At 37.4% G+C, this 27,169-nt stretch overlaps 1 protein-coding gene across 3 annotated transcripts in view; it reads right to left on the reverse strand.

Moving 5' to 3' along the window:
- Positions 1-25,059, reverse strand: part of NR2C1 (nuclear receptor subfamily 2 group C member 1) — a 50,938-nt gene extending 25,879 nt beyond the window's left edge. The window contains exons 1-5 of one of the 3 annotated variants that reach the window (XM_081309294.1): positions 24,844-25,059; positions 14,273-14,346; positions 9,323-9,553; positions 3,351-3,432; positions 354-533 (exon numbers count right to left, since the gene is read on the reverse strand). In XM_081309294.1, the coding sequence (XP_081165420.1) occupies positions 354-533; positions 3,351-3,432; positions 9,323-9,553; positions 14,273-14,326 (547 nt within the window). In that variant the 5' untranslated portion in view covers positions 14,327-14,346; positions 24,844-25,059. The other 2 variants (XM_081309296.1, XM_081309295.1) reach the window with 2 other exon arrangements.
- Positions 25,060-27,169: the final 2,110 nt, after the last annotated feature.

Raw genomic sequence — 27,169 nt, forward strand, 5'->3', positions numbered from 1 at the left:
CAAAAAGCAAACTGGGGTTTATAGCTTAGAGAGGTAAAGTGCTTGCCTAGCACATGTGAGGTTTTGGGTCTGATCCCCAGGCACTATTAGGGGGAAAAAAAAAAAAGTAAACTCGAATCTAGTTAGTCATATTTTTTTGGGTGCCAACTTCAAATTACAAATATATACTAGATATATTAACAGTCAAAAAATGTTTGTTGAATAATACACATATGTACATATTCTTATATTCTTAGTTGGAAAACTGAAATGAGAAAGTATATATATTTGACATTTTTAATGTGTTAATTTGAATATAATTCTAGTTTGCTGGAATTCTTAAAAGTATTTTCTCCTTTAAAGCTAATACATACAGTCTTGTTTCATTCCAAACGCAATACATCTCTGTAACCTGCAGTATTGACAGCGGTTTCGATGGTGTTTATTGATAATACAGTCCTTTGATCCTCGACATGAATATACTAAATTTTTTCGGATGCTTCTTTTAAAAAATCCTTTACAGCCTTCACAAGTTACTGCTCCATAATGACGCCCTAGAGATAAAATGTTAAGACAACATAAAAGTCACGTCTCGTATTTTAGAACAGAAATGAAATAAACGCATTTCTTCCTTTAAATAATAAATTTGATAAAACTAAGATTATTGATTCTGACGTGCAAAACTTTTTTAGGAACTATTAAACAGAATGAAATAATTATACTTTGTGATAAATTATAAAAAATATGAAAATTTTAATTTTATAATGTAAGCCCAACAATGTTAAAGAAAATTTGGGAAAGAGAAATCACCCATAATCCCCTTTTGTTTTTTTAATTAGTTGCTCAAGACAATACAATGATCTTGACATATCATACATTTGATTCAAATGGGGTATAAATTCTTATTTTTCCATGTGTACAGATTGCAGGATCACATTGGTTATATAGCCACGTTTATACGTAGAGCAATACTAGTGTCTGTTGTATTGTGCTGCCCTCCCTATCCCTCCTCCCCTCCCCTCTCTCTACCCAATCTACTGTGACACATCTCTTTTATTTCTTCCCCTTCACACCATCATATATGCAATTTTATATAACAATGAGGGTCTCCTTCCATTTTCCGTGCAATTCCCCTTCTCCCTCCCATTCCCTCCCACCTCTCTTCCCTGTTTAGTGGTAATCTTCTTTAAATTCCTTAATAGGACACCTATAGCACAAGAGTTAAAATCAAGAATCAACAAATGGGATGTATTCAAACTAAAAAGTTTTTTCTCAGCAAGAGAAATAATAAGTGAGGTAAATAGGGAGCCTACATCCTGGGAACAAATTTTTACCCCTCACACTTCAGATAGAGCTCTAATCTCCAGAGTATACAAAGAACTCAAAAATTAAACAACAAGAAAACAAATAACCCAATCAACAAAGGGGCCAAGGATCTGAACAGACACTTCTCAGAGGAGGATATAAAATCAATCAACAATTACACGAAAAAATGCTCACCATCTCTAGCAATCAGAGAAATGCAAATTAAAACCACTCTAAGAAACCATCTCCCTCCAGTAAGAATGGCAGCCATTATGAAGTCAAACAACAACAAGTGCTGGTGAGGATGTGGGGAAAAAGGCACACTTGTACATTGCTGGTGGGACTGCAAATTGTTGCAGCCAATTTGGAAAGCAGGATGGAGATTCCTTTGAAAGCTGGGAATGGAACCACCATTTGACCCAGCTATTCCCCTTCTTGGAATATACCTAAAAGACCTAGAAAGAGCATACTACAGGGACACAGCTACATCAATGTTCATAGTAGCACAATTCACAATAGCTAGACTGTGGAACCAACCTAGATGCCCTTCAACAGATGAATAGATAAAAAAAATGTGGCATTTATACACAATGGAATATTACTCAACACTAAAAAATAACAAAATCATGGCATTTGCAAGGAAATAGATGGCATTAGAGCAGATTATGCTAAGTGAAGTTAGCCAATCCCTAAAAAAACAAATGCCGAATGTCTTCTTTGATATAAGGGGGGGGGTGACTCAAAACATAATCCCCTTTTCTAACATAGAAAGTTTTCGTTTCTTTTTTCTTAATATTTATTTTTTAGTTGTAGTTGGACAAAATACCTTTATTATTTTTTATGTGGTGCTGAGAATTGAACCCAGGGCCTGAACATGCTAGGCAAGTGCTCTACCGCTGAGCCACATCCCCAACCCGAAAGTTTTCATTTATAAGATCACTTATTAACTAGTTTTATTATATACTTTAATCTGAATACTATATACACCAGAAAGGAAGATAAAATGTAGGCTAGTATTTGAAATATAATCATCTCTACTCATGAGTTTCACTTTTGAAATTTCTGAAGAAATCTGTTACATTTTGATTATCCCGTGATAATTTCTTTTGCATACTTACTAACAAACTGAACATACTCTGGGAAAAGTTCTAATGGAGATTTTCATAAAGAAGCTTTAGAAAAGAGTAACAAACTTAAAACTCTTAAATTGTATACCACTGGCATCTGTGAACATGTATGAGCAGATATGAGTATATTTCTGGCATGAAATAATAATGATCAGAATGAAAGTGACTTAACCCCAAGTACCAGTAATAAGCTTTGAGAACAATCTTCTCAGTTACACAGAACACCGAATAAAGATTCCCCAAAGCTTTTTTCACTTCAATAATTCAAATTACTCTGTATTCCCAGAAGTTAACAACTGACGTAATATATTACTAAAAATCACATCTTATTTAAAAATAATACACTGAAAAAAATAATAAAGTGATTCCTTTGACAAATTCTCCAATTTTAATTTTCAAAAATGTCTACGTGTACACTTAAAGTAAAACTTGCCATGATTCATTGAAATAATCATTTTATATCACTACAAATCAAACTGCACTGAAGTAGGTGAAAGAAAAGCTCTGGGGAAAAATTAGCTACATTTTGAGCAGGGCGCAGTGGTGCATACCTATAATACCAGCTACCTGAGAGGCTAAGAGAGGAGGATCACAAGTTTGAAGCCAGCCTTGGCAACTCTTTGAGACTCTGTCTCAAAATAAAATTTAAAAAGGACTGAGGATGTAACTCAGTGGTAGAGTGTTTGTCTGGTATGTGGGAAGCCCTAGGTTCAATCACCAATAGTGGGGGAATAATCACATAAAGTCATATGTCACCATAAAAATGACACATTCCTTTTTCTTTTTTGCAGTGCTGGGGATGAATTCAGGGCCTCACACATGCTAGGCAAGCATTGTAACACTGGGCCACACACCTAGAACTATTTTTGTTTTTATTTTTAGAAGAAAGATAGTATGTATTTTAACAAAACAATACATATAGGTAATTTTTAATGTTACCTGAAGCTTTGTCTCCACATACTACACAAAGATCAAAAACCTTATTTGGTCCCTGGTCTGGGGAAGAATTATCTGTTAAGAGCTTAAAAAAAGAGAGAAAAGAAAAATGTTATTACTCGGTAACAATCTCATTCTGTTAAAATAATTAAAGAATATTCAGTCTTTTTACTTAAGTTAATCTTAAACTGTGAACTCATATCAATTAAACTATTCTTATATATAGGTGAAAATTTCAACTATTATAAAAAACAAGGACAGCAAGAATATCTTTTCAATTTGTTCCATAACAACTCCATTAAAAAATCAAATTCAACACACAATTACATTAATATCTTTTTGATGTTGGTTTTCTTTTTTTGAGACAAGGGTTTTGCTAGGTTGCCCAGGCTAACCTTGAACTTGAGGCCCTTCTGTCTCAAACTCCCAAGTACCAGGGATTCCAGGTATATACCTCTATACCCAGCTACATAAATTGTTTTCTAAATGCATTTTAACCATAAACACTAATATTATTTCAAAGTTATTTTTATTTGTTCTTTTTAGTTATACATGACAATAGATTTTTTTTTTTTTTTTTTTTTGGTTTGGGTATTTGGGATTGAACTCAAGGGCACTGAACTGAACCACATTCCCAGCCCTATTTTGTATTTTATTTAGAGACAGGGTCTCATTGAGTTGTTTAGCACCTTGCTTCTGCTGAGGCTGGCTTTGAACTAGTGATTCTCCTGCCTCAGTCTCCTGAGCCACTGGGATTACAGGTGTGTGCCACTGCACTTGGCTTGAATGTACTTTGATATATCTTACATATGTCGAGGACAACTTCCTATTCTGTGGTTGTACAGGATGTGGAATTACACTGATCATATATTCATACATGAACATAGAAAAGTTACATCCAATTCATTCCACTATCTTTCCCATTCCCATCTCCATCTCCACACCCTTCCCCGCATTCCTCTATCCAGTCCCAATCCTGTGAACCTCCACTCCTCCCTCCACACCCTCCCAATGTGACCCTTCCCCATTGTGAGTTAACACTGACCTTTGGTTTTTTTGGGACTGGTTTATTTCATTTTAACATGATAGCCTCCAATTCCATCCATTCAATGGCAAATGCCATAATTTCATTCTGTATGACAGTAATATTCCTTTGTGTGTACGTACCACATTTTCTTTATCCATTCAACTATTGAAGGGCACCTAGGTTGGTTCTATAACTTAGCTATTGTGAACTGAGCTGCTATGAATATTGACATGGCTGTGTCACTGTAGTATGCTGATTTTAGTCCTTTCGGCATATGCTGAGGAGTGGGATAACTAGGTCAAATGATGGTTCCGTTCCAGGTTTTCTGAGGACTCTCTATACTGCTTTACAGAGTAGTTTTATAAATTTGCAGTCTCAGCAGTAAGGTATGAGTGCACTTTTTCCTCACATCCACACCAACATTTATTGTGACTTGTATTCTTAATAACTGTGATATTTTTTGTGTGTGTGTGTGTGGTACTGGGGATTGAACCCATGGCCTTGTGCATGTGAGGCAAGCACTCTACCAACTGAGCAATATCCCCAGCCCAATAACTGTGATTTTGACTGGAGATAAATTCTCAGTGTAGTTTTAATTTTTATTTCTCTAATTGCTAGTGATGTTGAATATTTTTTCATGTATCTTTTGACCATCTGTATTTCTTCTTCTGTGAAGTATCCGTTCAGTTCCTTTGCCCATTTATTTTTTATTTTTAATTATCTCGAAAAAAAATTTTTAAAATTATTTTTTAGTTGTCATTGGACACAATATCTTTATTTTATTTGTTTACTTTTAATGTGGTGCTGAGGATCAAACCCAGGGCCTCACACATGCTAGGTGAGCATTCTACCACTGAGCCACAATCTCAGCCCCTAAAAAAATATTTTTTAAAGTGGGGGAGAGGGCTGGGGATGTGGCTCAAGTGGTAGCGCGCTCGCCTGGCATGCGTGCGGCCCTAGTTCGATCCTCAACACCACATACAAAGATGTTGTGTCCACCGAAAACTAAAAAATAAATATTAAAAAAAAATAATTCCCCCTCTCTCTTAAAATAAATAAATAAATAAAGTGGGGGAGAGAGAGAGGGAGGGAGGGGTATAGATGGACACAACACAATGCCTTTATTTTTATGTGGTGCTGAAAATGGAACCCAGGTCCCACCCGTGCTAGGCAGGCACTCTACCTCTGAGCCACATTCCCAGCCCCAGCCTTTGCCCATTTATTGATTGGGTTGTTTGCTTTTTGGTGTTAAGTTTTTTGAGTTCTTTATATATCCTGGAGAGTAATGCTCTGAGGTGCAAGTGCCTAAGATTTTTTTCCCATTCTTTAGGCTCTCTCTTCATATTCTTGATTGCTTCCCTTTGCTATGAAGAAGCTTTTTAGTTTGATACAATCCCATTTATTGATTCTTGATTTCTTGTGCTTTAGGAGTCTTGTTGAGGAATTTGGTTCCTAAGCCATCATGATGGAGATTTGGGCCTACCACTTCTTCTAGTAGGTGCAGGGTCTCTGGACTAATGCCTAGGTCCTTGGTCCACTTTGAGCTGAGTTTTGTGCAGGGTGAGAGATGGGGTACTAGTATTATTCATATAGAATGTCAAATTATTATGGCAGACATTAATGTTTATAGCAGCTCAATCCATGACAGCTAAGCTATGGAACCAACCTAGGTGCTCTTCAACATATAAATGGATAAAAAAAAAAAGTGGTAAATATACACAATATAATATTACTCAGTTATAAAGAAGAATGGAATTCTGGCATTTGCTGGCAAATGGATGGAACTGGAGACTATCATGCTAAGTGAAATAAGCCAATCCCAAAAAACCAAAGGCTGAATGTTCTCTCTGATATGCAGATGCTAACACACAATGGGGGTGGGGGAGGGACATAAGTTCTTTGGATTAGACAAAGGAAAATGAAGGGAAGCAGGGGCGAGTGAGAAGAGTAAAGACAGTAGAATGAAAGTGGACATAACTTTCCTATGTTCATAAATGAATATACGACCAGGGTGACTCCATATTCTGTACAACCACAAAAATGGGAAGTTATACTCCATGTATATACAGTATGTCAAAATACATTCTACTGTCATGTATAACTAAAAAGAACAACAACACAACAGAAAACCAAAACAAAAAAATCATTGCAGCAGTTACTAATCCTATCATGACACGTCTTTTTTTGTTTTGTTTTAATATTTTTTAGTTGTCAATGGACCTTTATTTTATTTTATTTGTATGTGGTGCTGAGAATCAAACCCAGTGCCTCACACATGCTAGGCAAGCGCTCTACCACTAAGCCAAAAATCCAGCCCCCATGACATGTCTTTGAAGAGCTTAGAAACTGGGCTGGGGATGTGGCTCAAGCGGTAGCGCGCTCGCCCGGCATGCGTGTGGCCCGGGTTCGATCCTCAGCACCACATACAAAGATGTTGTGTCCGCCAAATACTAAAAAATAAATATTAAAATTCTCTCTCTCCCTCCCTCCCTCTCACTCTCTCTTAAAAAAAAAAAAAAAAAAAAAAAAAAAAAGCTTAGAAACTTTCCATATGGAATGGCCTGACAAAAACTTTTAAGAGCATAAAAAGTCCTGAACTTTTTGAGGGGAAATGGGTTATTATAAACAAATTTTGATGATATAATTAATCATAACTTTGAAAATATGATCAACATACAAAATTCAGACTTTGTACTAATAAACAAATTTTGATGATATAATTAATCATAACTTTGAAAATATGATCAACATACAAAATTCAGACTTTGTATTAATGAGGTATGACTGGGGACATGTGCAGGTTGAGATCATGGGCTCTGGTCTGATGAACAGTAGCTCCTAAATGACTAGAAGTGAAATTCGGTGGGATGGTCTTGGGCAAATTACCAGGCCTTTTAAATTATATAAAGAGCTCATCACTAAGCAGGAGGAATGTGAAGCTAGCAAAGGAACAATAGTTTCTTCTGTTTTAGGGGTATCTGCCAACCTTCATATTTTTTTCCCCAAAGTTTTGAAATACTAACAAATCATCAATGTGGTCCAAAAACAATGATATAGCATTTAAACACCTTCTCTTGCTACTTGAAAACCCCTGTAAATCGCCACCTTTTTCTCTCCATTTAGGAGTGTGAATGTCTTCATCAATAATTTTCATTTGACAACTTTAAATGGAGGATAAAAAAACTTTAAATGGTAAACTTTAAATGATTCTTAAAATGACTGTCCCTTCCTATGTAATATAAGGTATTATTTCTTTCTATATCACCTCAAAAATCAGTCTTCAATAAGTACATTAAAAAATTCAACACCAAGCATGGCGGTATATACTTGTGATGCCAGCTACTAAGAAGGCTGAGGCAGAAGGATCAGGAGCTGGAGGCCCGCTTAAGCAACACAGTGAGACCCCATCAAAGAAAAAAAAAAAAAAAGTAATAACAAGTGAACAAAAATTTCTGATAAGTAGATGTCCTCTGAAAGGACCTATGACAAGTATCACACTTCCTTAATGGCATACTGATCACAAATGGTGCTTATCTTTTAGAGGCTATTATTTTAATACAAAGAAGTTAAAAAGACTGCTCATATTTGAATCAAATCTTCTCAGTCTAGGGGAACTGTAACCTATATCTGTTTCTCTTTTATTTTCCTCAGAGAGAATCCATAAAGTAGGCAAGTTCCAATATGATCTTTATTTTAAAAGTAGAGATTTTTTTTTAAATTTTAATATTTATTTTTTTTAGTTTTCGGTGGACACAACATCTTTGTTTGTATGTGGCGCTGAGGATCAAACCTTGGCCACACGCTTGCCAGGCCAGTGCGCTACTGCTTGAGCCACATCCCCAAGCCCAATTTTTTTTTTTTTTAAAGCAGTAACTTTACAATGAAGAAACATGACATAACAGCACTTCAGCCAGGTGATCAAATTTACCTCACCATCCATATTACACTGACAACAAATACTTTTTTTTTTTTTGGTACTGGGGATTGAACTCAGGTGTGCTTACCCATTGAGCCACATCCCCATCCTTTTTTTACGTTTTATTTAGAGACAGGGTCTCACTGAGTTGCTTAGGGCCTCAATGAGTTGCCAAGTCTGGTTTTGAACTCAAGATCCTCCTGCCTCAGCCTCCTGAGCTGCTGGGATTATAGGCCTGTGCCACTGCTCCCAGCAGTAAGTACTTTTGATAAATGATGAACTAGCATTTAACTCCCATAATCTTTTCCACACAAAACTATACCCACCTCAAAACTGTCAAGGCCATCAAAAACAAGTAAGAAACCATCAAAGTTAAAGCCACCACTATAAACCTTTTAAACTATCAATTCTACTTCCGTGAAATTCTATCCTCTATAGAAACAAACAGATAAAGGTGTGAGAGTAAAAGCAGACAATTAATGGATTGCTTGTTATGTCAATGAAGGTGTGGTTGAAGTAGGAACAATGCTGTTATGACAATGAAGTAGGAACAATGCTGAAGCCAGCAGCACTTCCTAGTTCTTGATCTGGCAGCTTGCTATGAGTACCATAGGAAGCCTGGTTCCAGACACCACAGCTATAAAAGTTGTTCCTGAATTTGACAATGTCTACTTTGAACCTCAGAAGTTGGAGGGGACTCTCAGAACCAAATTTTGTAGCATGCTCTAATAGTTATTCTTAGAAATTTGGCCTAGAACTTTATTCATTATTAAATTGCTCCCTAGCCAAACTAGCTAGAATGGATCTTCCGGATATAACTAAGAACTGCCCAAAATATCTGGGCGTGAGGGAGGGTTATGAGTCAAAGTACAATGGCCCACAGGAAAAAGCAGTCACCACAGACACACTGAACACAATTTACACAATATTATACTCTACATAATATGCATATATTTGAAGTCTTTATGGCAGGACTTTAAGCTTTTTAATTTTTTATAAGTGTAAAAGGGAGATACTTCTACAGTTATTTACCTGGAGATGTGGTGCAGACAGATCAGGAGTTGTAAAAAATAACTGGTTAACACCAGCTGCATCTGGAGTTGTGAGGAAAACTTTTCCTGGAGTGGAATCTTGTCTGGCCAGAATGACCTTGCTTGGAGTAGAACCATCATGATTTGTCAGAATGAACTGCTTGCCTTGTGTATTATGATCAAGTGCTGTCACAATCTGGATTTTTTGCCCAGTTTGCTGCTCTGTAACAATCTAACACAATCAGGTTAAATTAATAATCGATTCAGCATTATATTTTGTTTTTCTTAGTGATACAATTTTCTTATATTCTCAAAGCTAGAAAAGCCACCACTATAAACTTTTTTTTTTTTAAAGAGAGAGTGAGAGAGGAGGGAGAGAGAGGGAGAGAGAGGGGGAGAGAGAGAGAGAGAGAGAGAGAGAGAGAGAGAGAGAGAGAGAATTTTTAATATTTATTTTATTTTTTAATTCTCGGCGGACACAACATCTTTGTTGGTATGTGGTGCTGAGGATCGAACCCGGGCCGCACGCATGCCAGGCGAGCGCGCTACCGCTTGAGCCACATCCCCAGCCCACTATAAACCTTTTAAACTAGCAATTCTACTTCCATTTTACCCTATGGAAACAAACTGATAAAGGTATGATAGTAAATCATTTGACCTTATTGTTTTGGTATGACAGTAAATTATTTGACCTTATATTATTTTGATTTCTTTTTCCCTCTTCTTTCCCACCTTAATTTAGACAAACAACATTTGTTGTTCTGAATTCTGGGGGGACATAGCAGAGAATGAAACAAAAATCTCTGCCCTCATAAAGCTTTTACTTCAGTGTAAAAAGATATAAAAAAATAATAATATTGTAGGTATTACTATGAAGAAAAACAAAGCAAGATAAGGTGAGATCTGAGCAACAGCTCAGATTTTTATGAAAAATAAGTTTATGTTCCAAACAGTATTTAGTAGAGACAATAGCACTATTTTACATTTTTTGCAAATTCTTTATGTCTGGTTAATAGGACTTGGAATTTCATGTCTGCCTCTTCATTCAGTCTGTTGAAATATGTTGTTTGGATTATATAAAGCAAGCACAGTCTTACATTCAGTATATAAGTGGAGCATGGTATTTTTATAGCCTTCTCAAACTGTGGAAACTGTTTTTCTGTTTGTTTAAAGTTTTTTTTTTTAAACTATTTTTTATTTATTTTTATGTGATGCTGAGGATCAAACCCAGTGTCTCATAGAGGCAAGGACTCTACCATTTAGCTACAACTCCAGCCTGGAAACTGTTCTTTGATATAACACCAAAACTTGACAAGGGCTGACTTCTCAGAGGTTCACTGTAATATCGTAAAATCCACTGGTCTATTCTACAATTTGAATGGATCCTTTATGTATGCATGATTTTGTAACATTATGCATTGCATTGTTCACTTGGAAAACACTCGTTCAGTGAATAATATACATCTTACAAATGTTGACACATTTCACCACAGGATAATATCATATCATGTAGCTTCTAAAAACTTCTACTGTATATTTGTGAAAGAACAATAAAGATAAGATAAATAATATTTTAGTACTATTATGAGAACAGTTTGACCTTGCTGCCTTTGTGAAAAGGTCCCTAGATGATACTTTGAGAACATCTGGATGACGGTACTGTGTGTCTAGGAAAAGCAGTATTTGAGGGATTTCTGAAAAATTCTTATATCACTATCAACATAGAAGACTTGTGACCTGAAAACATGAGAGGATTTTTCCCCACTAGCAAGTAGGCAGTTTTGCAGTAGACATCAACTGGGGGTCTTCTAACTTATTTTAATTCTAACACAATCTACCCTGAAATAGGGTTAGATCCCACAGGTTGAGGCTTCAGTCTTCATCTAACACTATTCCCATTTTAGATCTAGTTAGAAGTCTAGGTACTCTTCCCCCCTCTAGTACTGGGCATTGATTCCAAGGCCTCAGGCTAGGCAAGTGCTCTATCACTTGAGCTACAACCCAAGCTCTCCACCCCACCCCACCCTACCCCCACCCCAAAAGAAACCTCTTTTTGAGACAAAAGTTTTATTTCTCACCAAGTTATCCAGGTTGGCCTTGAACTTGAAAACCTCATGTCTGGGCATCCTCTTGTGATTTCTGGCAGGGAGTTTAAGTTTGGGTTTTTATGACCTCTTTAGGTTTGATTAATTTGTACCACAGCTTGTAAAACTCAGGGAAACATGTTTACCAGTTTATCATAAAGAATGTTTTAGAGGACAGGAATAAGAAGCCAAATGAAGAGATACAAAAGGTGAAGTATAGAAAGGTCCTGAATGAAGGAGCTTTTGTCCCCATAGAGCTGGGATGAAACATTCTTCTGGCATGTGAAGTTGAGTTTTTGTTTGCCATTTTGTGAGGCTCTATATGTTAAGCTTTTCTTTATTAAAAAAAAAACAAAAAACCACCACCAACAACAACAACAACAAACCAACTTTTTTTTTTTTTTTTTTAGTTGTAGATGGATACAATACCTTAATTTTATTTATTTATTTTTATGTGGTGCTGAGGATGGACCAGTGTCTCACACATGCCAGACGAGTGTTCTACCACTGAGCCACAACCCCAGTTCTATCTTTTGGAGTTTTATAGAGACTTCATTGTACAAGTATGACATAATCATGTCAAAATATGATTGGACAAAAAGGGTATTATCTAATACTAACAGAATGAGTGGGGAAACCCAGCAAGGTTTTTGGGTTTTCAAAAGAGCATTCTTTTCTTGGGGGTATGGTGCAGGACCCCTTCTGTAATTAGGGTCTTATCAGATAACTTATTTTTTATGCCAGCTGCAAAACAGATTTATTTCTATGGCTTGCATTGGGGAATTAAAAAAAAAAAAAGAGTAGGCAAAAGGAGGGTAGAAGAAAATCACAGAATGAGACTTTCTTTTCTGAAGCCTACATGAAGCCTAAAGTGTTTCAAAACCCATGGGAGTAATGAGCCATGTACTCTGAATAAAACCTAAAAACATATCCTACCACAGGCCATTCTCCGATTTCTGAACATGGATCCCTTATAGCAAAACAATCATTATCTGTCAGGGTATCTGCGTACGTTGCAGAATTCGTAGAACAGATATAGCACTAATAATAACAAAAATATATCCATAATATGGAGAAGCCAGTGTGGGGTCAGGAGAAATAAAAAGAAACTAATTTGTCTTATGTCATTATAAACATTTTTATATTTTTGTACTAGTCAATTATTATTTGTACCTTGTAATGAACTTGAGTTGATCAATTTATAAAAATCAACTGATTGGATTTAATATCCCCTCGGGCCAGTCATTTTTTACAGGTAGTATATCCTAAGGAGGCTTCAACTTAATTTTTAATCAATTTCATTATCAATATTAAAAAATTTATATAAGGACATTGAATCTTACCAATGCCACCAGTATTATACCATACTGAAATATGGTTATGGTGTAATTTTTGTGGAATTATGGATATATTTACTTTATCTTTCTAACACAATCTACCCTTAAATATATACTAGGTATTATTAAAGATAAGTGTTGGGCTGGGGATGTGGCTCAAGCGGTGGTGCACTCGCCTGGCATGCGTGCGGCCCGGGTTTGATCCTCAGCACCACATAAAAACAAAGATGTTGTGTCTGCCGAAAACTAAAAAATAAACATTAAAAAATCTCTCTCTCTCTCTCTCTTAAAAAAAAAAAAAAAAATAAGTGTTACCACAGTTGGCTATAACTTGGTTATTTTTGGATTTTATGTTAATTGGGGACAAAATCAATTACCCTGACTCATCTTATAGGCTTAGACTGAGACTGGGTTTTCTTGGGTACCTCGGGTTAGCAGGTTGATTTCCCTCCTAAAGGGAGGACATGAGTAGTGAAGGGATTGGGGCGTGTGTAAGAGTAAGTTATAGACTGCTTTCTGAAGCATGTTTCTGAGGTATGAAATGCTAATATTATTCTTGTTACTTAAAAAACAACATTAGAGGGCTGGGGATATAGCTCAGTTGGTAGAGCGCTTGCTTTGTATGCACAAGGCAATCCCCAGCACCACATACACTCAAAACAACAACAATAACAACAAAACTTTAGATAGGGTAAAGGGGAAAAAAGGAGGAGGGGGCATGGGGGTAGAATAGATAGGGTAATAAGGTGGACATCATTACCCAAAGTACATGTATGAAAACATGAATGTTGTGACTCCACCTTGTATACAACCAGAGACATGAAAAATTGCGCTCTATTTGTGTAATATAAATTGAATTGCATTCTGCTGTCATATATAACAAATTAGAATTAAAAAAAAAACCATATTTGACTGTGGGAATAATGAGCCACAAAATACATCATTTAATAGGTACCTTTTGCTAAAGAATAGGATAAAACCATTTAAAAATAAATTTGTAGCCAGCTGTAGTGGTACATGCCTGTAATCCCAGCTACTCAGGAGGGTGAGGCAGGAGAACTGCAAGTTAAAGGCCAGCCTGGGCAACTTAGTAAGACTCTGTCCCAAAATTTAAAAAATAAAAGGGTAGAGATACAGCTCAGTGGCAGAGCATTCCTGGATTCAATTACTTCCCAGTACAAGGAAAAAAAAAAGTCATCTATACGGTCTATACTGACATAGAATAATTCTTACAGGTCTATCAAGACTGACCTCAGATTTTACACCCTCCAAAATGCATCCCCTGGTTAGGTCCTCACCAACTCTACACTCTCCATTAGTTGTTTTTCTTTTGTGCTCTCCAGCACACTACACAGGTTATCTATCATATTCTTATACTATATTGTGACTGATTATTCAACTAACTCTCAGAAGACTGAAAAGCTATCTTAAAGTTGGGGGTATAATTTATCTTTGTACCTTCAGAACTTAGCATATACATTTAGCATAAATAATAAAAGTTTGATGAGTCAGTACCCATCGTAGACATACCTCTCCCATCTGTTGTTCAATAATTTGATGTGCAATTTCTTCTATGGTTGCCATGATCTAATTGTCAAAATGACCTGCCAAAAATAAAAGACACATACTTTTTTTACAATGATACCCATAAAAACACATTTATAGGGAAATTTATAAACTTAAGATTTGCTTAAAAGTAACTCAGTTTGGGTGGGTGGAAGTAGAAGAGAACAGACAAGATTGGTCTTGTTTTGACAACTGCTAAACATCTTATCAGCTGGTGACTTTCTGCTTTGCATGTTCTGAAATGTCTATTGACAAAACTATTCCAGCACCAACAATTTACTTTTCAAATAGACTAGACAGGAGAACTTTGAGTTGTAGTTTATTAATTTAAATAAAGGCACACCTGTGAACAAACCTGATAGTTCTTTTATCAATATTTTATAAAAAAAATTATAAAAACTGATAGTTGATTCAATACATTAAAAAATTTCCCAGGCTGGGGTTGTGGCTCTGCAGTGCCTTGCATGTGCGAAAGAGACCCTGGGTTTGATCCTCAGCACCACATAAAAATAAATAAAGATATTGTGTATACACACACACACACACACACACACACACACACACACAGACAATCTCTCGAATTTTGCAACTCTTCTTTAGTGGCAATTTTCTATACATATTAAGGTTAACTTGAATTTAATGCCTGTCTCCAAATAAATTTGAGAAACTGAAAGAAAAAAAAAGAGAGAAACTGAAACATCAATGGCTTGACTTCAAATTAAGGTTAACTTGAATTTAATGCATAACTGTCTCCAAATGAATTTGAGAGACTGAAACATCAATGGCTTGACTTCAACTTTGCATTTTCTCTACATTTTACAGTCAAAATTCAAAAACTTTGTGATTTTATCTTATACATTGTTTGTCATATATATTTACTAATATTCTCCAAATATAATTACTATTAGCTGCCAAATTATCTGAATTGTTTTTATCTTTTTTTTCAGTTGTAGATGGACATAATACCTTTATTTTATTTATTTTTATGTGGTGCTGAGGATCGAACCAATGAATGCCTCACACATGCCAGACTAGCATATTATCTATCACTGAGCCCCAGCCCCAGCCTTGAATTGCTTTTTTCTTTTAATTATTTAGAATATCTTAAGTTTTAATTAGTTGTGCTAAAAGCAATATTCAATATTTAGCTTCATTATTCAACTCTCTCTTACTAGATTGAACAGGAGTAGCCCTAACTTCTCTGGAACCATCAGAGGAGGAGACAGCCCTAGCATTCTAGGAATAGTTCCTTCTGAGCTGTTGTGATAGTGTAGGTAGCCTTGACAACCTCTGAGACACCCTTGGTGTCATTCTTCCCTTTTAATAAAAAGACAACAATGTTTGTAGCTAGATAATTATACTAGTCTGTTCTGCAATCTCAGAAGTTCAATAGTCTTTCTTTTTCATCTCATCACTGTCCCCTTGAGATTGGTAGCATTTCAACAACTCTACTGGTCTCCCATGCAGTTCATGGAATCCAAAGACAAGAGTCCTCTGCAGATCTTTCATGGATAATCATATTTCTACGCTATTTCCAGTTTCAATGAGATGGCTGCTGGATCTATAAGTCGTATACCCCCAATCTCTTGAAAGATGGTTGTTCAGGCACAATCCTTTTTTTTAAAAAAACATTTTTAGTTATAGATGAACACTACCTGTATTTTATGTATTTTTTTAATGTAGTGCTGAGGATCAAACCCAGTGCCTCACACTGCAGGCAAGTGCTCTACCACTAAGCCATAATCCTCAGGCACAATCTTGATAATTGCTCCATAACATGCTTTATGGATCTCTGTGTGTTGGGGGTTGGGGGAGTTACTGGGGATAGAACCCAGGGATTCATACATACCTGACAAGTGCTCTACCATGAACAATACCTCTAGCTCCCACTTTCATATTTTTCACAGTAGGAATAAGCTAAGAATTTTCCAAATCTTCAAGATGTCATTTCCTTACCAAAATCCTTTTTTTAAAAACAATTTTTAGTTGTAAATGGACACAATACCTTTATTTATTTTTATGTGGTGCTGAGGATTGAACCCAGTGCCTCACACATGCAAGGCAAGCGCTCCACCACTGAGCCACACTCCAAGCCCACCAATTCCTTTTTTGCTGGGTGTGGTGGTGCATGCCTGTAATCCCACCAACACCAGAGGCTAAAAGGAGAAGATCATAAATTCAAGGTCATCTGAGGCAATTTACTGACACCTTGTCTCAAAATAAAAAAGGGCTAGAGACAAAGCTCCATGATGAAACACCCTTGGGTTCAATCCTCAGTACAGTAGGGAAACAAATAAATAAACCTTTTCCAGTTTATCTTTCCTCTTAAACTTTACTATAAGCATCAAGGAAAAACCAGACTGTGCCTTCAATATTTTGCTTAATAATATTCTCATGTATGAATCCCAGTTCACCTCTTACAAATTCTACCTTCCACAAAACACTAGAACACAATTCAGCCAAGTTGTCACTTTATAACAAGAATCATCTTTCCTTCAGTGTCCAGCATGTTCCTCATTTCCATCTGAGACTTCACAAGAAACACCTTTAATGTTCACATTTCTATCAACCATCTGATCATGACTTATCTCCATGATGAGAGAAACTTTCTCTACAGCTTTCTTCTTTTCTTCCTGAATCCTCACCTCTGTAATATAAAATATCCATATTTCTATCAAGTCTTTTCAAGGCAACCTAGACTTTTTTTCTACCACATACCTCAGATCTTTCCTAGTTTCTACCTATTACTAAGCTCCAAATTTTTAAATATTTCTATCCATTTCCCAGTATCTGGAGACATAAATAATTATGAATATATCCCATAAAGAACAACAAACTATACCTGGAAGGAAACATAAGAAAATGGTTACCCAGGGTTCAGTCCTCAGTTCTGCAAAAAGAAAAAAAAAAAAAAAAAAAAAGGAAAAAAAAAGGATATAATGACCACTTCCAAGAGTGGTAACTTATTTTTCACTGAATAAGTATTTCTTTAAAATTTGCCTAAATGTAAGAATTACACATGATTATTGCTTGCTTACTTAAGTAAGTGTATAAATAGGAAAGCCTGAATTTTAAATATCAGTTCAATTATAACAACTGTGCTAAGACTTTTTAAAAAAATATTTATTTTTTAGTTGTAGCTGGACACAATACCGTTATTTTATTTATTTATTTTTATTTGGTGCTGAGGATCAAACCAAGGGCCTTCCACATGCTAGGCGAGCGCTCTACCTCTGAGTCACAATCCCAGCCCAATTGTGCTAAGATGTAAAAAGAAAAAATTGGGGTGTCAACATACTTTATATACAGAGATACAAAAATTGTGGTATATGTGTATTAAGAATTATAATGCAAAAAAAACCCATTAATGTGGCTGTGTCACTAAAAATGATAAAAAAATAAATAAAATAAAAATTGAGGGCTGGGAGAGAGATGAAATAATCATTGTTAGTATAACAAGCAGAGATGACCTTGGAGAAAACTAAAAAAAGGGTCTCAAGACACAGCCAAGTATCTTCTCTATTGTCAGCTTCTATGTTGGTAATTTTCAAATTTGTAGTAAAGAATGAAATGTATTCTTATTTCAATGAAATGAAAAGTATTCTTATTTCAATTTTAAAGTCCTAGTAATGGATTCTGATTAGCCCAGTCTAAGTTATGAGCTTATGTCTAGGATTAATCACTAGGTAAGCCAGGAAAAAAGGTTACTGGAATAGGCAGCTTCCATTTTTGGAAGGAATAGGCAGCTTCCATATTTGAAAGTCCCATTTCTCAAATGATGAAGACTAGCACAGACATGCTACTGACTGTATGAATTCAGCCTGACATGACAGCAGCCACCCTAACTCATAACCCCATGACTGCCCCAGAGTAAACTTAATCAGTTTTTCCTGCAGTTTTCCATCAAATTATACATAAGACCATTAGAGTCTGGTATGTAGAAATTTACAACTGGTCCCTAGCACCATGAATATACCTGCTCTTTGACAAGAGCTTAAAATAGGCCAGGTAATTTCCAGTTTGGATGAAGTCACTTCTGTTTGAACCAATATATACACCCCTATTTCTGACCCAAATTATGCAGATCCACTGGTCCTGCTACAGCCTAAGATCAGCCTTCTTCAAGTCCCTCAACTGACTGCTCTCTGTGAAATCCTGGATCATCTATCTCATGGCATCTTGGGGCTCACTCTCATATACTGGGACTGGGTAGTTTCAGAATGGCCAGGCAACCACTTTAATTTGCTTCTACTACTGATAAAAGAACACCACTAAACTACTCAAAAACTTAATTTGCTATTTATTCCAATTTTCTCTATTAGAGAAATCTCAAAAAGAAGTGAGGATGGGGGATGAAACCCCTAATAAAATACTAAATATTGTTTTGGGCTTCATTTAGATCAAGGTCCTTTAATTTCTTGCTTTCTGAGTTCTTTAGTAAATAATAACTTTAAGAGGTATGTTGTATTAGATAATCTCCAAAGTTTCTAGAGAATTCTCAGAATTTTCCCCAAGATAAACATACCAGACTCCTCTCTGCCTTAATTGGTAAAAGGGCATAAGTAGTGATGGTAAGGCAGCTTTGAAATTCTCAATACTAAAAACTTGAAGATTGATTGGATGCAGGGGTGCATGACTATAATTCCAGCTACCCAGGAGGCTGACACAGGATTACAAATTTGAGGTCAGCCTGAAAAACTTAGTAAGACTATGGGACAAAATTAATTTAAAAAAAAAAAAAATAAAAATAAGGGCTGGGGATGTGGCTCAAGCGGTAGTATGCTCGCCTGGCATGCACGGGGCGCTGGGTTCGATCCTCAGCACCACGTAAAAATAAAGATGTTGTGTCCACTGAAAACTAAAAAATAAATATTAAAAAATTCTCTCTCGCACTTGCCTAGCATGTGTGAGGCACACACCACATACAAATCAATAAAATAAAGGTCCATTGACAACTAAAAAATTATTAAATAAATAAATAAAAGAAAGGGGGGCTGGGTATGTATCTCAGTGATAGAACATGTAGGCAAGACCTTGGGTTCAATGTCCAGTAACCCCCAACCCCAAAACCTTGAAGACTTGATATTTTAAGACCTTGCTATTATACTTTCTCATGTAACAAAGGACATCAAAGATTACCAATTGCCCTGATATACTGATGTACTGAATTTTCTTTATGGGGAAAAACTACTGTTAGAGTAAGAAAAGAACCAATTTTATCTACAGTTTCAAAGAAAAGCTAATAAATGAGGAGGTTCATCAATGGGAACTCAATAACACAGACACAGTTTTTAATTTTGTCTAGGGAAAACTTAAGTAAATTATTGTTAATGAATAAAAGAATTTTTAAAAAATCAAATGAACGTGAAAATACGTTTTTCGTGTGTGTGTGTGCGCGCGCGCTGGTTATAATATGAGTAATTTATCAAGATCTCCAGGACACTGTTGATGTTCTAGCACTCTGAAAAAAGCATATTTATGATCCCAGCTACTCAGAAGGTGGTACATGCCTGTAATGTCCCTTTTCTTTTCTTAAATTATCTTTATTTTATTTTTATGTGGTGCTGAGGAAAGAACCCAGTGCCTCACGCATGGTAGGCAAGTGCTTTACCTCTGAACCAAAACCCCAGCCCGTAATGTCCCTTTTCTACCATCAACATGGATGACTTGTGTCCACAAGAATAGACAAATTATAACCAATCTAGTCTCCAAGTTTCTTGACCTCAAAACCTCATATGGTTCAGCTAACTGCTACTTGAATACTTTGCAGCCAGACTGCTCTGGCATATAGATCTTGTTGGGCTCAGTGGGGCATGCTTGTAATGCCAGCAACCCAAGAAGCTGAGGCAGGAGAGTCACAAGTTCAAGGCTGGCCTGGGCAACTTTCAAGACCCTCAGAAACTTAGCAATATCCTGTCTCAAAAAATAAAAAGTGGGAATATAGTTAGTCATAGCACTCCTGGGTTCAATCCCCAATACTCTTAATATTCTTCACAGATTTCCCTTATCTATAAGGATCTGAGGTGTCATTTGTTAAACTACACATTCTAGCTGTACATATTATTATAATTCCTTGAGTTTAACCATGTTGTTTCATACTGCCACGTCTTTGCTAATGGCTTTTCTCTGTACCATAAATACCAGGGAATCAGTAGATCAATACTTACTTTCCAAGACTAATTCAGCACAAAAGATGAGGCAAAACAGGTATTCTTTACAGATAGCTGGTAGAAAACTAAACTGTTTTAACCTTCCTAGAAAAGTAATTTGCCATTGCGCATCAAGAACTTTAAAAATGTTCAAACTTATTATCCAACAATTTATTCTACAGTCTTGCATTCAACAAATACTCATTGGGCACATTTTATAGGCCAGGAAATTTTCTAGGAGATGGGGATACAGGAGAGGATCTTAAACACATCAGGGCTACGGCTGTAGCACAGTGGCAGAGCACTTGCCTATCATGTGTGAGGCACTGGGTTTAATCCACAGCACCACATATAAATAAACAAATAAATAAAAATACAGGTTCATCCACAACTAAAAAAAAAATATTAAACAACAACAAAAACAAACACATCTTCCCCTTGTTACATTTATGTATTGGTGGGTAAACAGAAACAAAGAAATAAATAAAATACAGTATCATCACCTAGTCTTGTTTCTGTTGCAAAACAGAACACCCAAATTTGGATTAAGTTATAAAGAAAAAAGGTTTATTGTTGGGTGTAGTGGTGCACACCTGTAGTTCTAGGAGCTCAGGAAGCTGAGGCAGAAGGATCTCAAGTTCGAAGTCAGCTTCAGTGACTTAGAGAGGCCCTTAGTGAGACCCTGTCTCAAAATAAAAAATATAAAGGACTGCGGATGTGGCTCAGTGGTTAAGCACCCATGGGTTCAATCTCTGGTACAAAAAAAAAAAAAAAAAAAAAGTTTTACTTAGCTCACTATTCCTTAAAAAGTACTGAATTAACAAAGTGTTCCCTAAATGAACGGGAGTAGTGTTAAAGATGATCAACCCTAAAAGAGGAGGTCCCAGGTAATCTATTAGAAGAGACTTGAGTTACTGAAGGATAAGTGTTTTTACCAGCCTGAGAGAGAAAGCAAAACACATGAGAATGCTGTCTTTACTACTCCAGAGCTAATTAACAGAAGGCACAGAAACCTACATCATCCCTTGTTCAGTTACCTTCACATCTTTCCCACAGAAATAGATTAAAAAAGAAAAAGCCTATGATGTAGATGGTGCCATCCTTTTCCATTCAGATTAGGAAACTTAACATTGCTTTTTGACTCAACTTCTATATCTGATACGGTTAATTTATTTTCCTAACATCTGCTCCTTGTCTCCATTCTTTCCAGTCCCACTCCCATACTCAATATAGGCTACTATCACCCAAAGCACTATTTTGCAATCTTTGTATTGTGACCTGTTTATGCATGGGTAAATTAATTTAGTAGACCACAACTAGAATAGAAAGAAGAAGGGAGAGAATCAAACACAGTGCATAAAAAATATATACTATATAGAAAATAGCATATCAGATTTTTAAGGGACAGAAATCCTGAAGAAAACTATTTCAACTTGGTATATATTATGCAAAACTTATTTGTGTGGTATGTTGTCATAAGATTTGAAAATATGATATAAAATAACAATTCTCTTTTTTCTTCTGTGGAGGTGGAATGGGTCCCTTTGAAAATCTGATGGAGTTAAGGTTTCCCCCAGCAGAAAAACCCAAGTTCACATTCATTCATACTACAAACCATTTTAAGTGCTATAATTTTTAAAAAACCAGCCCAAGAACCCCAACTTAGGAATTCTTGAGGTAAAATTTTGGGAGTTGATTATATATAACTGAAACCATGGAAAGGACAATCCCAGATAAGGGGGATTTCTATTATTCCTGAATATACCATTTTGATTTCCTCTTCCCTCATTTAAATTCAACTTGACCTTTGAGATTTAGTTCTAACACTTTTTTACCCAATTTTTCTTTCTTCTTGCTTTTTACTTTTTGCCCTTTTCCTGTGGTACTGGGGATGAACCCAGAGCCATAAAATAATGCTAGAAGTGTTCTCCCACTTAACTATACTCTCAACGTTTAATAAAAAAAAAATATATATATATATGTGTGTGTGTGTGTGTATATATATATATATATATATATTTTAGTTGTAGATGGGCACAATATCTTTATTTATTTTTATGTGGTGTTGAGGATTGAACCCAGTGCCTCACACATGCGAGGCAAGTGCTCTACCACTAAGCTACAACCCCAGCCCACTCTCAGCCCTTTTAATTTTGACACAGGGTCTCACTGAGATGTCCATGTTGGCCTCAAACTTGTGATCCTGTTTCTGCCTCTAGAATAACAGAAATTATAGGCATGTGCCACCACACCTGGCTTACCCAATATGTCTAGATTGGTGTAGCATTCATTGTGTACAGTAAGATTGTTAACAAGGATTCAGGAAGAGACTTCCATTAATTACTAACATGTAAAATTTTTATATAGAGTTGCAATTTTCTAAAGATGGTTCCTAAAATATTTAAAAAGACTGTAGGTCATGACTCAATAAAGACAAAAAATTCATACATATACCATTACTTATTGTATGCTGTTTTTTCTTTAGTCTTTCTTATTTCCCTTGGATAGGCACTGTATACTTTGTGTGGCACACACCATCATAGGTTTCTCAGGAAACATTGACTTGTGTCTTCCTCAAAACCCTTAAGATACCAAAATGTTCTACAATGAATAATGAACTGAGTTACATTTCATGTGATACCCTGCACCCCCTGGATAGCTGGGACTGAACTCTGGGGCACTCGACCACTGAGTCACATTCCCAGCCCTATTTTGTATTTTATTTAGGGATAGGGTATCACTGAGTTGCTTAGTGCTTCACTTTTGCTGAGGCTGGCTTTGAACTCCCGATTCTCCTCTCTCAGCCTCCAGAGCAGCTGAGCTGGAATTACACCTGTGTGCACCTGGGGCCCAGGGTTCAAATGGTACTTTTTTTTTTTTTTTTTTTTAATACGTGGTGCTGAGAATAGAACCCAGTGCCTCACACAGGATAGGCAAGTGTGCAACCGCTGAGCCCCAGCCTCAGCCTCAGCCCCAGCCCCTTCCCGTGATACTTTTTATAACAAACAGAAAAATTTTTGTTAATACAATGAAAGCAACACTGTTAAGATCTTTCAAAATTGGTGTGGAAGCCATAAAGGAAGCAGGACTCAAGCTGCTGCCTAGGAATGTGAACTTCGGTCACCTCCATACTTTGACCACAAGACTCTGGAATGACCACAACAACTGGAAAATTACATTATACTCACAGATTCAAGATGCATACCAAAATATTATTAGACCCTTGTTTTATGGGCCTTTTTACTAAGCATATATGTTCCTTTTTGTATCTTTGTAGTTCATTGAACCCTTGTTTTTTCAACATTCAACAACTCACGTAAGTGCTCACCTTCCTTGAAACACGGATTCAGAGCTATTTGAATATGTGTCTCCCCAACTGCAAATTTCTAAGACCCCAAAGTTCATTTTCTTTTCATTGTCTTGAGTTGAACTGATCCACAATCTCTCTTTCAGATCCAACAACTGCACATATAAACCAAAATCAAAATCAACCGTGCATCTTTCAACACACAAGTAGACAATGCTAAAATAACCTCAAAATCCGAGGTATACTTACAACTTCCGGAGAAGCAAAAGCCCTAAAGACCTTAACTTCAAGCCTGCTTTTCTCTTCCAGTTACTTTACACGCTGACCTACTTACTGAAGGTTACGGGGCGAGTTGGCAACATTTGTATTTCATAAAGTGATGTTTGCGCGAGTTGGAGGCAGAGTTCTTAACAAAAGAGCTACTGGTAGCTTGGACATGTCCACTGCAGAGAGGACCCTGGGCCATTCCGGTTTTTTTCTAAAACTCAGAGATCCAAAGGCAGAGGCTACTCTCGCCTCTATTTGTCGTGAGAGAAAAGTGAAAGTGGAGAGCGCCATTCTGTCTTTACTGTGTAAGCTCGGAATCAGTCCGCGGCCACGGAGAAAGGGTTCCGCGCCCAGAGAAGGAGATGCACCTCTCCAGCTTCTCGCCCGCCGCCGTCGCCATGCGCCCTCGGCTTCCCGGGGCGGGGAAAGCGGCGGCGGTGGCACCGCCGAGACGGAAGTTTTTCCTGTAGGTGAAAGGTCAGAGGTGCCGCGGGAGAGGGAGCGGTGTGCACCGCGCCGCTCGCCTGCAGTCCCCGCGCCCGGCCGCCCCGGTCTCTAGCCCGACGCCGCGTCCTGCCGCGACTACGGCATCAACCTCTCTGGGGGCCCCGGCGCTCCGGCCACTCCTCGCACCCGCGGCCCGACCCGAGCAGCCCGCCGCGGCACTCCGAACAGATCGGCAGGGCCGGGAGGCGACCGCAGGCAGTGCGAACGCGCTAGGGCTGCGTCCGTTGGCAGTTGGGATAAAGGGGCACTCCCGACCCCTTCCCAGGCGCCGCCAAGGCCCTGTCCCCCCTCCCGGCACTTCTTACCCGCGTCTCTCCGTTGCACTAACTCCTCAGGCGGGCGCCGACCCGACAGTCCCGCTGCGGCGGCAGCTGGGTGGGGAGACGCCCCGGGAGGAGGGTTGGAGAAAGCTGAAGGGACTGGGGAAGCGAGGCGAAGTAGGGGTAAACAGCTTTCTGGGTTTGTGTTTTTGGTGGGGGGTCAGAGTTCGTGACCCCTCCCTCGGCTCGGCCGTGAGCTCTCCAATCCACGCCTGCGCAATAACGACGTGGAGAAGCAGCGAGAGGGGGTCGTGACGTTCCCTGGGTGGAGCGGAGAGACTGGAGAGTGGAGCAGCGCCCCTGAGAGTCGACCGCCCCCTGTCGGCTTGGAGGGAAATGGCTCGCCAGATCTGCTTGCCATCAGCCACTTTTACAAGTGATGCGCGCCCTTTAGCATAGTGTTTGCCAAATGTAGTCTATTGAAGGCATTTTTGGGTCAATGTTTCAGATTTGAGTAATAACATTAACCGACTAGGATTTATGCTGTTCTATTTCTAATTTCTGGAAAACTGGATTCCGGTAAATGCTCTTACATTACAAGAACAAACGAGTCTGGGTATATCCCAGATATTTAAATTTCCCTTAATATAACAATCTGAGGCAGAATCAGGTAATAAAGAAATAGTAGAGTTTGCTTAACTATTGTGCATAAAGAAATAATAATGACTAATGGAGCAATAATATCACTAGAATGTTAAGTTTCTGATGGTGTATTTCAAGTACGCGAGACAGTCAATACCTGCTGGCCTCAAGATTTGTGAAATGAAATGGCACTACCAGAACCTCACATTCTGACAGTGGCTGCTTGTGATATGAAGCCCAGCCCTGTCTTCAAAGTACTGTGTAGTTTAAACTTTAGGATAAGCTCTCCTTGAAATTTCTTCGGCATTTAACATAAATCAGCTATAGGAAAACAGCCACAGATTCAGGGTGGAAATCCATGTTAGGTAAAACAAATATAGAGGAGAGTGGTGGCCCACACTTGTAATCCTAGCTACTCTGAGGAAGCTGAGGCAGGAAAATAAAAAATTCGAAGCCAGCCTCAGCAACTTAGCAAAACCCTGTCTCAAATAAATAAATAAATAAATAGGGTTGGGAATGTAGCTTCTGGTGATTTAGCATCCCTGGATTCAATCCCTATTACTGAAGAAAAAAAAAAACTGAAAAATGGTAGGGTTTAAAAGACATCACACCAGTAGTAATATTATAGTAGATTTATTTTGTATACATATAATACATATTTACTTACAATGCTAATTTTTATTTATAAATGATCTGTATATGGACAATAAGATACAAATTATAGTCACTTTAAGTAGAAAGTATTTCTAGAAATACAAATAAAAAAATAGTTTTTCAAGATTGGTTCTTATATGCTATGACCAACTCCTATTCCAAAGGAAAAGGAATTTGATATTTAGGTTTTTTACTAACTCTATCTTTAAGACAAAATTCTAGCAGAAACTATCTCTTATATGGGAAAGTTCATAGATAATATTTTCCTTTAGAAAATTACATTAAAAGTTTCATAGACAGGGGCTGGGGGTGTGGCTCAGTGGTAAAGCAATTGCCAAGCGTGTGTGTGGGTTCAATTTTCAGCATCACATAAAAATAAATAGAATAAAGGTATTGTGTCCACTTACAACTGAAAAAAAAAATTTTTTAAGTGTCATAGACAACAGAATGATGTGTACTGGAGACACTTTAGAGATCCATAAGCAGGAATCCATGTCAACAACAAACACTATTAATGCATGCAAGTCACTATACCAGAAGTGGTGGGGCAATCTCAAACAAACAAGAAAAGTTGCTCTCAAGGACAGAATGTGATAAGAATCATATGAAAGTTTATGAACTATAAGACTATAGGAGGGCTGGGGATGTGGCTCAAGCGGTAGCGCGCTCAGCTGGCATGCGTGTGGCCCGGGTTCGATCCTCAGCACCACATACAAACAAAGATGATGTGTCCGCCGATAACTAAAAAATAAATATTAAAATTCTCTCCCTCTCAAAAAAAAAAAAAAAAAGACTATAGGAGCATAGAGGAGAATCTACTCAAACTGAACAAGGAAGAAAGGACTAGAATCAACTGTTATAGAGAAATCTGGGATAAACAGGCAAAGATGGGGATGAGGTATAAAGGAAAACAAGAAGAAATAGTGTGGACAGAGAGAGGCTGGATTGTATGGTTCCTGAGGATTGGTTCCATGCTGAACCACTGGGAATGCCACTGAAGTCTGCAAGAGTAGGAATGAATCAAGACTGGAATTATGCTTTAGAAAAATTGCTCAGGCAATGTTTAAAATGGACC

This window comes from Spermophilus citellus (genome assembly GCF_964194105.1).
Source record: "Spermophilus citellus genome assembly, chromosome: 10".
In the NCBI taxonomy this organism is placed as follows: Eukaryota; Metazoa; Chordata; class Mammalia; order Rodentia; family Sciuridae; genus Spermophilus; species Spermophilus citellus.